This window comes from Ranitomeya variabilis, chromosome 7, assembly GCF_051348905.1.
Source record: "Ranitomeya variabilis isolate aRanVar5 chromosome 7, aRanVar5.hap1, whole genome shotgun sequence".
Taxonomy (NCBI): domain Eukaryota; kingdom Metazoa; phylum Chordata; class Amphibia; order Anura; family Dendrobatidae; genus Ranitomeya; species Ranitomeya variabilis.
The window spans coordinates 177,632,756-177,647,029 of record NC_135238.1 but is presented as its reverse complement, the minus strand read 5'-3'; the positions used below and the strand labels follow the sequence as shown (position 1 = coordinate 177,647,029).

General features: G+C 44.7%; 1 protein-coding gene across 8 annotated transcripts in view; it reads left to right on the top strand.

Annotated features, from left to right (window-relative positions):
• Nucleotides 1–14,274, top strand: part of AGAP1 (ArfGAP with GTPase domain, ankyrin repeat and PH domain 1) — a 450,161-nt gene that overhangs the window by 246,288 nt on the left and 189,599 nt on the right. For 4 of the 8 annotated variants that reach the window (XM_077272354.1, XM_077272356.1, XM_077272359.1 and 1 more), the window contains 5 exons: nucleotides 342–429; nucleotides 1,681–1,692; nucleotides 6,460–6,545; nucleotides 6,681–6,822; nucleotides 9,127–9,261. In XM_077272354.1, coding sequence (XP_077128469.1) covers nucleotides 342–429; nucleotides 1,681–1,692; nucleotides 6,460–6,545; nucleotides 6,681–6,822; nucleotides 9,127–9,261 — 463 coding nt within the window. The remainder of the gene's footprint in view (nucleotides 1–341; nucleotides 430–1,680; nucleotides 1,693–6,459; nucleotides 6,546–6,680; nucleotides 6,823–9,126; nucleotides 9,262–14,274) is intronic. The other 4 variants (XM_077272355.1, XM_077272357.1, XM_077272360.1 and 1 more) reach the window with 1 other exon arrangement.

Here is a 14,274-nt window from a genome sequence, read left to right as displayed (position 1 = left end):
AGGAAGGTCAACTTTTTTCTGGTTCGGAGTTGTTTGACTATCCCACCCATAGTGCCGTATTGAGTGTGGAGCGTCTCCATCGCTGATGCTGGTCGTACACATTAGATAGCCGTTGTCTGAACACTTGATTGGCTGATGCCTTTCTTTCCTGACACCCCCATGCAATGCACGCCTGACTCAGCCAAGTGTGCACATGTTCTTGGTAGTATAAGGCGACCGAGCTGCTGTCAGATACCGATGGCCGTGGCTCGTCTTCCCGAGATCAAAAGGATCTGAAATATTCTAGTGACGTTTGTCTTCTGATGAAAAGCTAATGCTCTTGTGAATGGTTATTCTTTCAGGGCATTGTGGGAAATCTAGCAAGTGGAAAGTCTGCATTGGTTCACCGGTATCTCACGGGTACTTACGTGCAAGAGGAGTCCCCAGAAGGTGAGTGAGTGGGAATAATGTTACTTTTCCTTTACACAAATATAAATATTTTTTTGCATTTTTGCTTGTCAAAAACACCATGAATTTCTAGTGTTTCATTTTTTTTTTCAAGCATTTTTTTCAGTTCATTACATTTGTAACATGCTGTGAAGTCTTGTAAAGATGCCTGCGGGAAAAATACCAACAGGATCATCATAACCAGAACTTGCTGCACATTTTTTAATGCCATAGACCTTAAAGAAAAAGAGCAAACACCAGGAAATTGCTGTATGTGAAGGCAGCCTTAAAGCACCACTTCTGCGTGTTTTTTTTATTTTATTTTAGCTCTGGAGTGGTGCCCCTAACATAAAGTCCCTGCATCTAACTGAATATTTACCATCCGCCGTCTTCAGCTCTTCCAGGCGCCGCACTGGTCCTGCGCCGCATCTTTGACTGACTGGAAGACACAGGTAGCGGTCACAAGCACAGTGTGAGTCTGAGAGCCGCGTTCTGGCTGGAGACACTGGAGCGATCCGCAGAACACCGAGCGGTGCCGATAACCGATGGAGTCGGCGGCTGGAAAGTATACTACTAGGGGCAGGGAACATACATTAGTGGCAAAACTCCAGCTCGGAAATAAAATTTTAAAAAAAACAACACTGGAGAGGTGCTTTAAGTCTGTGTATAAAAATAATGTTGTACAAAATAGAGACCTCCATTTCATTAGAGGCCTGCCATAATCCCCCCGCCCACACCGCCTCAGCACATGGCCCTTGATATTTCATTCTGTACATATGTGGGCTATGATGATTGCATGGCCAGCCAGAAGTAGTATAATGGTAATATTCATCTGGTAGATGGATGGAACCATAGAACAGCAGATTTACCCTTCCGTCAGAGGAGATTTGGGGATGGCATTAGCAGCACAAACAATTGCAGGTCGGCCTTGTCCTCGTGTTTATGACGATCGAGGCGTTAACTCAGCATTTAGTAACTCCAGGCATCCTGGGGGTAATATATGATGCAGGTTGTAGTCACTACAGGACTTGTGTGCAGCATGTTCACAGTTCACAAACTTACCACCATTCTGAGCAGACGGCTTTTTAGCTATTTTTCAGCCTTTTCTCCCTGTAATACTTGGTTCCTTTTGTGTGAGGGACACGACGGAGACTTTAGGCCTCTGTGTCTTGTGTATTATGTGCAGCCTCGGCTGGTCTTTGACTGTCTAAGCTCCTTCTTTTCCTCACTGCTTGTCCCGTTGGTTCTTTACAGATATGGATGCAGGTAAATATTCGTTCCCTACGTGCTGAGGAGACAGAAAGGCGGCGGAGATATCTGACGTAGAGTTGACTCCTCCTTCTGTGTTTCTTCATCTCTTTCCGTTTCCTCCATCTCCTAGTTTGGGCTACCTCCATCCCACTCCCTACTTGGTGTCGCCTGATAGATTCTGTGTCATGTAGTTGCATTATTTGTCTGTTACATAGTGTCTTTGGGAATTGCTCCAAACGCCCTGTATCTCGCCAGTGAAACACCCCAAACGCCCTATATCTCGCCAGTAATAAACTTTAAACGCCCTGTATCTCACCAGTGAAGCACTCCAGTCCAGTATCTCGCTAGTGATACACTCCAGTCCAGTATCTCGCCAGTGATGCACTCGAAATGCCCCGTGTCTCGCCAGTGATGCACTCATAATACCTTGTATCTCGCCAGTAATAAACTTTAAACACCCTGTGTCTCGCCAGTGAAGCGCTCCAGTCCAGTATCTCGCTAGTGATACACTCCAGTCCAGTATCTCGCCAGTGATGCACTCGAAATGCCCCGTGTCTCGCCAGTGATGCACTCATAATACCTTGTATCTCGCCAGTAATAAACTTTAAACACCCTGTGTCTCGCCAGTGAAGCGCTCCAGTCCAGTATCTCGCTAGTGATACACTCCAGTCCAGTATCTCGCCAGTGATGCACTCGAAATGCCCCGTGTCTCGCCAGTGATGCACTCATAATACCTTGTATCTCGCCAGTAATAAACTTTAAACACCCTGTGTCTCGCCAGTGAAGCGCTCCAGTCCAGTATCTCGCTAGTGATGCTCTCCAGTCCAGTATCTCGCCAGTGAAGCGCTCCAGTCCAGTATCTCGCCAGTGAAGCGCTCCAGTCCAGTATCTCGCTAGTGATGCACTCCAGTCCAGTATCTCGCCAGTGAAGCGCTCCAGTCCAGTATCTCGCCAGTGAAGCGCTCCAGTCCAGTATCTCTCTAGTGATGCACTCCAGTCCAGTATCTCGCTAGTGATGCACTCCAGTCCAGTATCTCGCCAGTGAAGCGCTCCAGTCCAGTATCTCGCCAGTGAAGCGCTCCAGTCCAGTATCTCTCTAGTGATGCACTCCAGTCCAGTATCTCGCTAGTGATGCACTCCAGTCCAGTATCTCGCCAGTGAAGCGCTCCAGTCCAGTATCTCGCCAGTGATGCGCTCCAGTCCAGTATCTCGCCAGTGAAGCGCTCCAGTCCAGTATCTCACCAGTGAAGCGCTCCAGTCCAGTATCTCACCAGTGAAGCGCTCCAGTCCAGTATCTCACCAGTGAAGCGCTCCAGTCCAGTATCTCGCTAGTGATACACCCCAGATCTGTATCTCGCCAGTGATGCACTCGAAACGCCCCATGTCTCACCAACACACTGATCCACTTTATATCTTAGACAGAGGCTTTTTTTTCTTCCTTTCACTCCGTTATCTACTATTTTTGTTTCATTTACCCATCCGCTTAGTTTCTACTTTCCTGCTCTTATAGGTATTGTCCACTGCTAAATTTGGTGCATATAGATTTGCATGTCCCAGTCCATCGGTCGCTGGACATGAGCGAGAGAACCGCCTCTTACCTGATGGCATCCGCAGCTCTTTTTTTATTAGTTAGCCAGCACAATGATGTCACTGCTGGCCAACTAATGAAAAGAAGAGCTGCAGGTGCTGTCAGGTAAGAGGCAATTCTCCTGCTTCCATCCAGCAGCCACAGACCACTCTCATGGCCAATGATACAGACCAACTCTGACTTCTAGCTTTGGAAACTTTACAGAAGGTAGGGAGCATTTTTAAAGAAAGAAAGAGAACCAAGTACTAACCATCAGAAGTCCCCTCACCCCCGATCTAGCACTGCTGCCCCATGATCTCCGCCAGGAATGAAAGTGATCATTAAGGTGGCTCAGTGGCTAGAAGCACTGCTGCTTTGCAGCACTAGGGTCCTGGGATTAAATCCTACCAAGGACAACATCTGCATGGAGTTTATGTTCTCCACATGTGTGCGTGGGTTTCCTCTGGGTCCTCCGATTTCCTCCCACACTCCAAAGTCGGATGTGAGCCCCAGTGGGGACAGTGATGATGGTGTCTGTAAAGCGCTATATAAGCAAAGCGTAACAGATATAAATGCCCTGAACACCAGTAACATGACTCTGTACCCATCACAGATCTCAGCGGGCGGGATGTTGGACTCCACCAGGACTGGAAGTGTTAGTGCTGTAGCGGGTGGGGATTCCAGTGATTAGTATTGGCTCTTTCATTCTCCTAAAATGCTCCCTACCCTCTGTAATATACCCAGAAGTAGTGAACAGCTCCTTGTAGGTGCCCATATACATGAGATCGCTGTCAGCCGCTGTCTCTTTTGACCCCATCCACACATGAATCGTTGATTTGACCAAGCGTTCATGTATTTTCAGTAAGGAAAAGAGAGAAATCCTCTACTGGACAGCACTGACCGCAACTTATTTCCCCTGAGAACTAAAGGTTAGATTATAAGTGCCCGATCTTTCTCTCCTCCGAGGACCCACATACATTAAAGGAACAGGCGGACTTTAATCTTGTGTGTTTGGGACCTGTACCTTTTCTCTTTCATCCTTTTGTTGTTTGCGTGCCTCCATATTAATGCTCTGCAGCGGCTCCTATTTTACCTCTGCCTATGACATAAAGATGACACCACATCCTTTTTTTAATTTCTGTACATTTCTCTCGCATCTCCACTGCCATCAAAGTTTCTCCTTAGCAGTTACAAATTCTGCTGAAAGACGGTGCATCTACCTTCTATTGCAGAGCTTGTTGCCCTCATTAAAACGTAGTCCATATACAAATACATGTAGTTATACCCGAAACGTTTTTGAGCCCTCATAATGGGGCTGGTTCCTAACTGGAGGAGCAGTTGGGGTATTTTTTATTTCTAACCTCATGGGTGAATAATCCAGGATACATATTTCCAGTCCCTTTTGAAGCACATTGTAGTTGATCCCTTTAATGTTGCATTATATTTTTTTGGAAAATACATCAAATACTGTATTTATTCTTCTTGGAGCCCTCTTAATCTGTTCTGGGGATTATCAAGAAACACAAAGGGATATAAGCAGGGAGCTAAAAACAGTACTGTTAATTGCTCGTTAGTGTTCAGCTTATGACAGCACTTATACATTATGGCCACAATGCTCGAGGTGGATGGATTGGGTACAGAGGTCCTCGTGTAACTTATTGACTTGTGTCTATGGATGAGACACTCCCCAGCCCTGCAGTCAATGGTCTCAAAGACGTGCTTACTGACCGAACTGTAACAGATTGTATTAGGAAAGTAGAGCATGGCCGGCGGTATTATTGTCATCTTAGACCCTGCTTTGTACCGCCAAGTCACAAGCATCACTTTTCTGAGAAAAGGGTCAGCTAATCGCAAAGTGACTGGCTGCCCATCTCCATCTACATGACCTGATTTTGAATAAAGACCAAAAGTCCTCCAGGATATTTTTCAGTTGGCCATTTTGGTAAATTTGGGGATTATTCTGATTATTACTTTGGCCAGTTTTGTAAATTTTGGGCTTATTCTTCATGTTTATTACTTTGGCCAGTTTTGTAATTTTTGGGATTATTCTTTAGGTTATTACTTTGCAGATGTTCCTATTTGCATCTTCAGAGATCTTCCCTTCACAGTTGAGCTGCCGCTGTGTGGGGTTGGGTCGGCGGTGGCTTTAGGGTCTTCTCTGCTTAGACTTCACTATGAAGGAGTCTTGTCCGGGTAATAATCATGGACGAGGTATTGATTTGTTCCCGCTCCTGGGAGATCATATATTTAGTGGTGCTGAGTGCAGTGTATAATAAGACACAGCTCTGAGCAGCCACGTGTTACTGTATTATTCTGGGGACGGGAATGACAGCAAGGACCCTCCACAGCCCATAGATGGGTAGATCGAGTTTCTTCTAGTCTGAGCGGCGTCCCTACATACGGCTTTGACGGGTTTTTCAGCTTCAAGTAAATAATACTCATCCATTTCTTTTATCTTTGTGGAGCTTCCGTTAATTAAATCACTGATGGACGGAGTTGATCAGGGTGAATAATTTCTGTGAATTGTCCGAATTCTTGGGGTCTCTTTAAACATGGAGCAAGTGCCCCAGCGCTGATGTTTGGCAAACTTTAGTGGTTCCTAGTTCTCTGAAGTAAGCGTAGTATTTATTTTTCTCTCTTCGCTTGTAGCGACCCCTAACATGGGGGATTACGATCCTCCTCGTCCAGTTGGCAGATAGCGGGCACTCTGTAGTTACACTCCTGTGTCCCATCCTCCCTTACATCGATATTTTGTGCATTGTCCTGTGGTGCTGTTATGATTTTACCTCTTCCATCTTGTGTTGTGCCATGTGTTGTATATGCCACACGTGCGGGGGGCAGGACTGCAGACCTCCGGCCTCCTATCTGTAGATTTCTGGTTGTTTGCAGCTCTGCCTTACGTACTGGGATTTGGCAATGTTAAGTCACCATGTACATTGGCTACTAACACCTGGATGTTGCTTGTAAAGACTTTGTAGTGGGGCACCGAGGGGCTTCAGTACAGAAATGGGTTAATCTCAGAGCGGACGAGCAATGCAACTGGAATAGTGCTTTACTAATGCCGTCCCAGTGATTCATTGTAAAGGTGGTCTCCTAATGGCCTTTGTACCCACAGTCTCTTACAAGCAATGTGCCAACATGTACCTATTGTCTGTCCCATACACGTCCTTCCTCTGGGGTCTTATGCTCCTTATTAACTCCCATATCTGTGACAGGTGGACGCTTCAAGAAGGAGATAGTGGTGGACGGACAGAGCTACCTCCTGCTGATCCGGGATGAGGGAGGACCCCCAGAAGCACAAGTAAGCGGAATCTGCATTCTGATACTGCCGATCTTCAGTAATCGATCTGCTCACTCATTGCACATCATTCTTTGTTCTACTGATTGTTTTTTTTTCTATCCTTCTCATGTCTGCTTTGTTTTTCTTCCCCTTCAGTTTGCAATGTGGGTGGATGCTGTAATCTTTGTCTTTAGCTTGGAGGATGAGATCAGTTTCCAGACCGTCTATCACTACTACAGCCGCCTGGCCAACTACCGCAACACCAATGAAATCCCCATGGTGCTTGTGGGGACTCAGGGTGAGTGGAGATGGGGCCCTCCATCTTTTCTTAAAGATTGGGTGAATCTGCAACGTGTTTATGTTGGAATGAGAAGGAAAACACTGCCATCTACTGGCAACACAGCTAACTGTCCACAGTTACACGTAAAGATTTTAAAAGGGGTCGTCCAATACTGGAAAACCACTGAAGCGCTCCAGATAAAAAAAAACACAAATACTCAAATAATGGACCGGTGCCATTTCAGCAATATTGGGGCAGTGTTTCCCAAAGGTAGTGGCGGTGACGCAAATTAATATCACGTGTCAAGCTTGAGAGAATGCACTGATATTGCTGGAATTGTGCCTGTCTGGGAGGTGAGTACTTTGTTTTTCTTTTTAATTTTTTCTGGGACACTACCAGTTAATGAGAGGTTGTTTCGTTTTTGACAACCCCTTTAACATATCAGATCCACCAAAGATGAGCTGCTGCCACTGGTCAGTGGTAGTGATGAGCAATCGTGCTGGGATAATGTGTTATCCAAGCATGCTCAGGTGCTAACCGAGTGTTTTTGGCCTGCTTGAATAATATTGATTCCGCAAGCTTGCATGTCTCGCGGCTGTTCCTTACAGACCGGCAATCCCAATCCCTGCATGTGTTGCCGCTGTCAAACAGCCGCGAGACACGCAACCGCGGGGACTCGATCATATTATTCGAGCACGATGAAGACCCTCTGTTAGCACCTGAGCATGGGCGGATAACACCTTACCCCAGCATGCTCGATCATCACTACTCAGTGGTTTATGGTTCTCTTCTCAAAAGAAAACTGAAGTTGAGAGAAATAGAGAAATGTCTGGTGTGCTTAAAAGTTCATGGCTGCACCTATATTATGTATGTCATGCTTTAGATTTTCACCAGAGCTCATCCGAAAGTTAGAGGGTCCAGCAATACTAGATGTTTTTTAATGGGCACCTTAAAACCAAAGTTTATCCTGCTTCAGTTTGCTGTATTTCACATGTTACATTCTATAATTCGTAATAATAATGAGTTCAGTATGGATGCCAGAGGGGGCGCACGCTGATATCAGACATTTATACAGGCAGAATACAGGGCATTGAGGGGTACGGCTGACAACACAACGTTGTTGGTTGTTTTCATTGACGACCTGTGTGATTGTGAATGCAGCTCTGAGTTCTAATGCAGGGCGTAACCCAATCTAAAATAAGTGAAGTGGCTATAAACACACAATAATGTATTGGTTTGTGTCAGTAATTAAAGTTTAGAAAAAGATTAGTGCTGCACTTGTCTGGCGTGCAGTCCTCTGATGCAGCCGGACCACGGTGGTCTGCACTTCTGCTGCCGCCATCCTAGGCTCCTCTGCCATGTATTAGGCTTGTGACATCATAAGTGTGGCAAACGTCATGATGTCACTTCAGGATTTAGGAACCGCCAGAAGCGCACAGGGTGCAGCCACAGATGTGAAGCCTACTCTGGTGACCCGCACAAGATGCTAAGACCTCATATCAACATTTTGCTTCCATATTTGAAATGCAGTTTTCATGTTTTGTATATTTAGTTCTCCTTATCATGTCTGCTTGTTATCTACATCAGGAGCGCAACAGTATTTTTTGGTAGTAATGTGATTCCTGTCTGCAGCGCCCATATAACATTTTCTTTAGATGCAATTGTATGTTTCATGTGTGCATGTGGCAGCGGGTTGTTTAGTGCTGAATATGAGCTCCTATACTTAACATAAGTGTTTATCTGCAGTACACGGCAGCGGCCACTAAGCAGTGTGTGGCGCTGTGGTGTTCCTTCCTGCACACTGTACATCCAGAGCTAATGACATCTGATCAGTGGGGGGACTAGGATTCGGACCCCTGCTGATCTTATATTATTGACCTTTCCTGAGGATAGGATTACTGGAAAGCCGCTTTAAACAGTTCTCAATTGTATGTTTAGGCTTCACACACTATGTGGTTTAAACCCCAAAGAAACGACCACATTCCCTATTTCTGCTTTTTTATTCCCTTTTTTATAGATCAATTACTTACATGGCATGACATTGCAGTTTGTGTAGAACTTTTTAAGAAGGACGTTAAAGCTACAGTTATTTTTTTCTAATCTGTAAGAAGATGGTTGGATTGAGGAGCTGTGTTATGAGACGTCCATAAATCACTGTGCAATTTATCAGTAAGCTAGTGGGCAGCGATTTTCTGGTGGTGAAGAGAATTATACAAGACCGGTTAACTAAGATTTTGCAAAAAATGTTTTCTCTCGTTCAAAATGACTCATTCTAAACGAATTTTCATCCAATAGTAACTAGATTGCTTGTCGCTCACACAGATGCCATCAGCGGCAGTAACCCCCGGGTGATAGACGATTCCCGTGCACGAAAGCTTTCCAATGACCTCAAGCGATGCACTTACTATGAAACCTGCGCCACCTATGGGCTTAATGTGGAGCGCGTCTTCCAAGATGGTGAGTCACTTTTATGGTCCTAATGCCACCCACGGGGAGGACGGGGTTAATAGAGATGAGCCAAAGATTCAAACTAAGCTGCGCCTATGTCTAGTTGAGTCCTGTGTGGTGGCCGGACCGTGGCGGGAGTCACTTATGTGCCAGAAATCCATCGCCCGGCATCTCCGGTGCCTCTGACACTTACGAGCTGTGTTAACACTCTTTTTCTCAATCAGCCATTTAGTGGTTATTGATTTTTTTTTTTTGGGAGCATAATGCATCTCTCACATATTGCTGGTTTACAAACGCTTTAGGCCTCTTTCACATTTCCGTCGGTACGGGGCCGTCGCAAACCGTCGGCCCAACGTACAGACGGACGTTGTGCAAAATTGTGCAGAACGTGGGCAGCGGATGCAGTTTTCCGATGCATCCGCTGCCCATTATGAAGTCCAGGGAGGAGGGGGCTGAGTTCGGGCCGCGCATGCACGGTCGGAAATGGCGCATCTGACGGACGAAAAAACGTTCGCTTGAACATTTTTTCGTCACGGCGGTCCACCAAAACACAACGCATCCGTTGCACGACTGATGCGACATGTGGCCATCCGTCGCAATCCGTCGTCAATAAGTCTATGGCAAAAAAAAGCATCCTGCGGGCACATTTGCAGGATCCGTTTTTTTACCAAAGCGACTAATTGCGACGCATGGCAAAAAAACGGAAGTCTGAAAGAGGCCTTAGTAGTAAGATAAACTTTCTTTCTCTGGTCAGCGGAGGTGAACATCATATTTATCCTGTATCGCCCTCTAGTGGCAATATGACTAAATGCAGTTCATTTATGGTGTTTGTTCATTAGTTTGTTACCCTGTAATGTGTCTCTGTTTGCACTTCCCAAGAGAAATGAAGGACAGCAATCCAGGTGAAAAAACGCTTCTTTTATTGTGCCAAGTGCACTTGGCACAATAAAAGAAGCGTTTTTTCACCTGGATTGCTGTCCTTCATTTCTTTTGGGTATGTACACTTCCACTTTGGTCCGTGGGACTAGGACGGGCATCCCATTGCCAGTTGTGCTGTCAGCTACTCTCTGAATTTCAATCTGTTTGCACTTCCATCCTCTGCACTGTAACATGTACTAATGTAGTTCCTAAATTAAATAAATAAGAAATACCAACCGGACAGGAAAAATCCTGCTAGTCCTGCATGAGACCAAGAAAATTTCAGTTTGAGATTAACATGATGTCCGATAAAAAAAAAAAATAGTCTGGGATTATCAAAAATGTACCGAGTTGTTTGCCAAACAGCAGTGTCTACGCCTATGTGTTGCAGTTCCCAATGCCGTGCAATGTTTAACTCAAGACCTGTGTATAAAGCTGCATTACCACTGGTGAAGGTAACTGCAGGATGTCGGTGCAAAACGCTGTGCTACTGCTCCCTTTCTTCCTGCGAGGTTTATATCTGACTTTGTGTAAATAAACCAAACCAAAAACCTGTAAAATAATAAAAAAGTGACATTGCCTTACCGATCCCTGCTCCTGTTCCAACAATTTTGAGCCTCAGCACATTTTGGTCCAGTTAGACATGCAATGTCTATAGCCAAGCACTGATGCGTCAAGTCACCCCTGCATTGGTGATTGGAAGTAACAGCCAATCAGAGCTCATGTTTTATTTCTTACTGCTATGGAAAAATAAACTGCTCTGGGATTTGTTGGTAATGTAATATGGAACACAATGGGCAGAGTTATCAATTTTGGCTAATTCTTAAAAAATGCAAATTTAAGCCTCCCAAACTCAATAAATAGTCGCAATAGATAGCTCTCTATCCTGGCCCCTCTTCTGAGCACTCCTGTTTTCTACAAGCGAGTCACTGCCAGATTCCTTTGGCGGTGGCTTATCTAACAGAAAACAAAAGGATCATCTGTCCAAAATCAGCCATGTCAGATCCATATCTCCCGACATCAGTGTGCTGACGAGAGTCGGTAGGGCTCCATCCACATCAGACTGTCGACAAGCCCGCCTGTATTGGCAGGTTCAGCTGATGTCAGTCTGATGTTTATGGGGGTCTTTAGGCTACACGGTATTAAAATGCACTAGATTTTTTTCTAAACGTTTCATATAAGCTTACGCTAGCTATTAGATTACTTCCTTTGTGTCAGAAATTTGCACCAAAATTTTGGCACAAGGCATCATGTGATAGGTCATGTCTTAGAATTTTTGCACATTTAGATTGGATGACAAAAAGGCGTTTTAATCAATCAAGCAAAATGTCAAGAATGCAGGTGAGCTGCAGACAGACGGGAGACCCCATAGGACGGACAAGCGGCAGAGTCAGCATACAGTAGGTGCCTATAAGGCTATTGAGTAATCCAGCTACCAGCCTGGAAATCGCAGCCCGAAAAATGTTTTTTTTTTTTTCCTTCTAAACACTGCAGTAGTCATGGTGGGACAAGTCTTACATGACAATGTGGCTTATTATTGTTATTGGTGACATTTACGTTGCTATTTGCACAAAGACAACTCTTTCTGTCGCAGTCTGGAGTCCTATAACCTAACTACATAGTATAGTACTTCCTTTTGGCCCTAAAAGAGCAACAGAAGCAACAATAAAACCATGCTAGGACGTTTGGGTGAACTGACTCCTAGTGTTATCCCATAGACATATTCTGTTAGTACAATAGGTGCTGTGGATGAAGCTGTGATGCCCTGCAGTGATAAATTATTTCCAAACTTCACTTTGATATCATTACCATTACAAATAATATTAAAGTTATAATAGAAGTATCACAAATACATATGGTAATTGTAATTCCCTTTTATCTTCCTGTCAGCCCGCTCCTCAGATGGCTGCTGTACATTGTACATGGATCCTTCTCCTGCTCTTGGATGGAACAGCCAGGGCAGGCGGAGGGTCTCAGGCGGTCTGCACAGGGGACTCTAGGAGGAAATAAAGACTGGACTTAAACTAGAAGGCACTCAGCCAATACAGTTAATAAGGGGACTGGGTGTTTTAACTATGCATTTATTGTGTTATTTTTCATTGTGATCCAGAACTTCTTTTCTATTAATATATTTAGGTTTTGGTAACACCTTGCTTTTGTGCGTGCATCCAAAGAAAAGATTCAGCAACATACATCACCCATAGGACACCATAGTGGAAAAAAAAAAAAAAGAATGCCGCCTAATATACTTTTTTTAATGTATGCATCTGCATGGAATAGTTTTACGTACAGCAAAGAATAACAGGCAGTCTCCGCATGTGTTGTGACTGTCTAACAGCCTCGAAGCATGCAGCTGCAGGGACTCAAACATATTATCTGAGCACGTCAAAGATACTCGGATAACACCTATTCTGTGTGTGTATATGTGTGTGTGTATGTATATATGTATATATATATATATATATATATATATATATATATATATAATTTCAGCTCCATGGAGGAGGAAGATAAAACATATATCCTGCTGGGAGAAGGAGAGAACACAGTGGAGATAGCAGCGCAGTATGTGAGTGTGCCATAGGCTGCGAGAAAGACAACCATGATATGCCATGGACTTCCTTAGCCCCCAACCTGTACCCCATCCATTATCCCCACAGTCCTTACTCCCTGTTCTCTACAGTACACGTGCTTTGGCAAAACTAATGTTTATTTGGTCCTGCCAATAAAGCTTATTTGAATTTGAAATATATATATAAGCTATTGAACCCGTTCTACGCCCGGGTTGTGAGCATTTATATTGGTATATGGTCTCCATCCTGTGATGTGGTGCTCCTGATCCTGCACCCCCATGTTGTCATGTGCTGCTCCCATCTTGCCCCCTAATCCTGTCATGTGCTGCTCCTATCCTGCGCCCCATCCTGTCATGTGCTGCTCTCTTCCTGCGCCCCCATCCTGTCATGTGCTGCTCCCATCCTGCGCCCCCATCCTGTCATGTGCTGCTCCCATCTTGTGCCCCATCCTGTCATGTGCTGCTCTCTTCCTGCGCCCCCATCCTGTCATGTGCTGCTCCCATGTCCTGCTGTCATGTTTTTAGGATTTCCTTAGTATTGGCCAGATGACAATTCTATCATCTGAACAATAATAAGGAAATCCTGAAAACATGATCTGTTGGGGGCTCGAGGACTGGAGTTGGGGGAACACTCATAAGTATACATTCTCATTGTTAGAGCTGTAGTTTTACCACAATGTAGTGGTAGCTAAGTGTATTCCCAACAACATTTTCTGGACTGTAGAATAGATTTACTGAGAACTTGCAGCAAGACCAACCAGCACGGTTACACAAAGCAAGATCACCAGGAACATGAGTTATTCCCCCTAAAAGAAAAAGTTATTTCCTATTCTTCTTGAGTAACTGCCTCTATGCTGTGTGACTTCAGGTAAATGAGTCATTAGTCTAGGAGCAGGTGGCGCTGGGCGAGGAATAGAGCTGGAGTGACAGAGGCTTCAGATCTACAAATAATGCCTCAGCTCAATTCAAACACTTGATTTCTCAGTAGTGAAGGAACGGGACACTGGCCTTTGAAAGAGCTACATGTGCATATAAATAACATAATGTATACAAATAACACAATGTATACAAACTGGAGGGCTGACTTCAATATATATTAGATTGATATATCAATTGTGTTAATGAAAAATAAAATGCACAACAATTGCACACAATAAAAGGATAAAGGATAAAAGAAGATATCCCTGGGAATCGCAACGCACATATAAATAGTTTGGGATGTGAAGTCCTGCTGATAGATACCCTATAAATTGTCTGCAGATCTGTGTGTGCTGAGACCCCCCATCGATTGCTCAAAAGTCCCCCAAGGATTGTTCAGGGGGACAGGAGAGCACACAATATGGAGCATAGACATTGTAGCTATCAAGCCTATGCTTTCTACAGAGTCTGTACTGCACCCTGCGTGCACTGTCAGGCAGGGGCTGTGCGCTCTTATTGCCTGTGCACTTCTCAGGGGACTTTTGAGCGATCGGTGGGGGTCTCAGGACCCAGAGCCCACCGATGTGGAGGTAATTAAAGTCCCTGAAAAATAG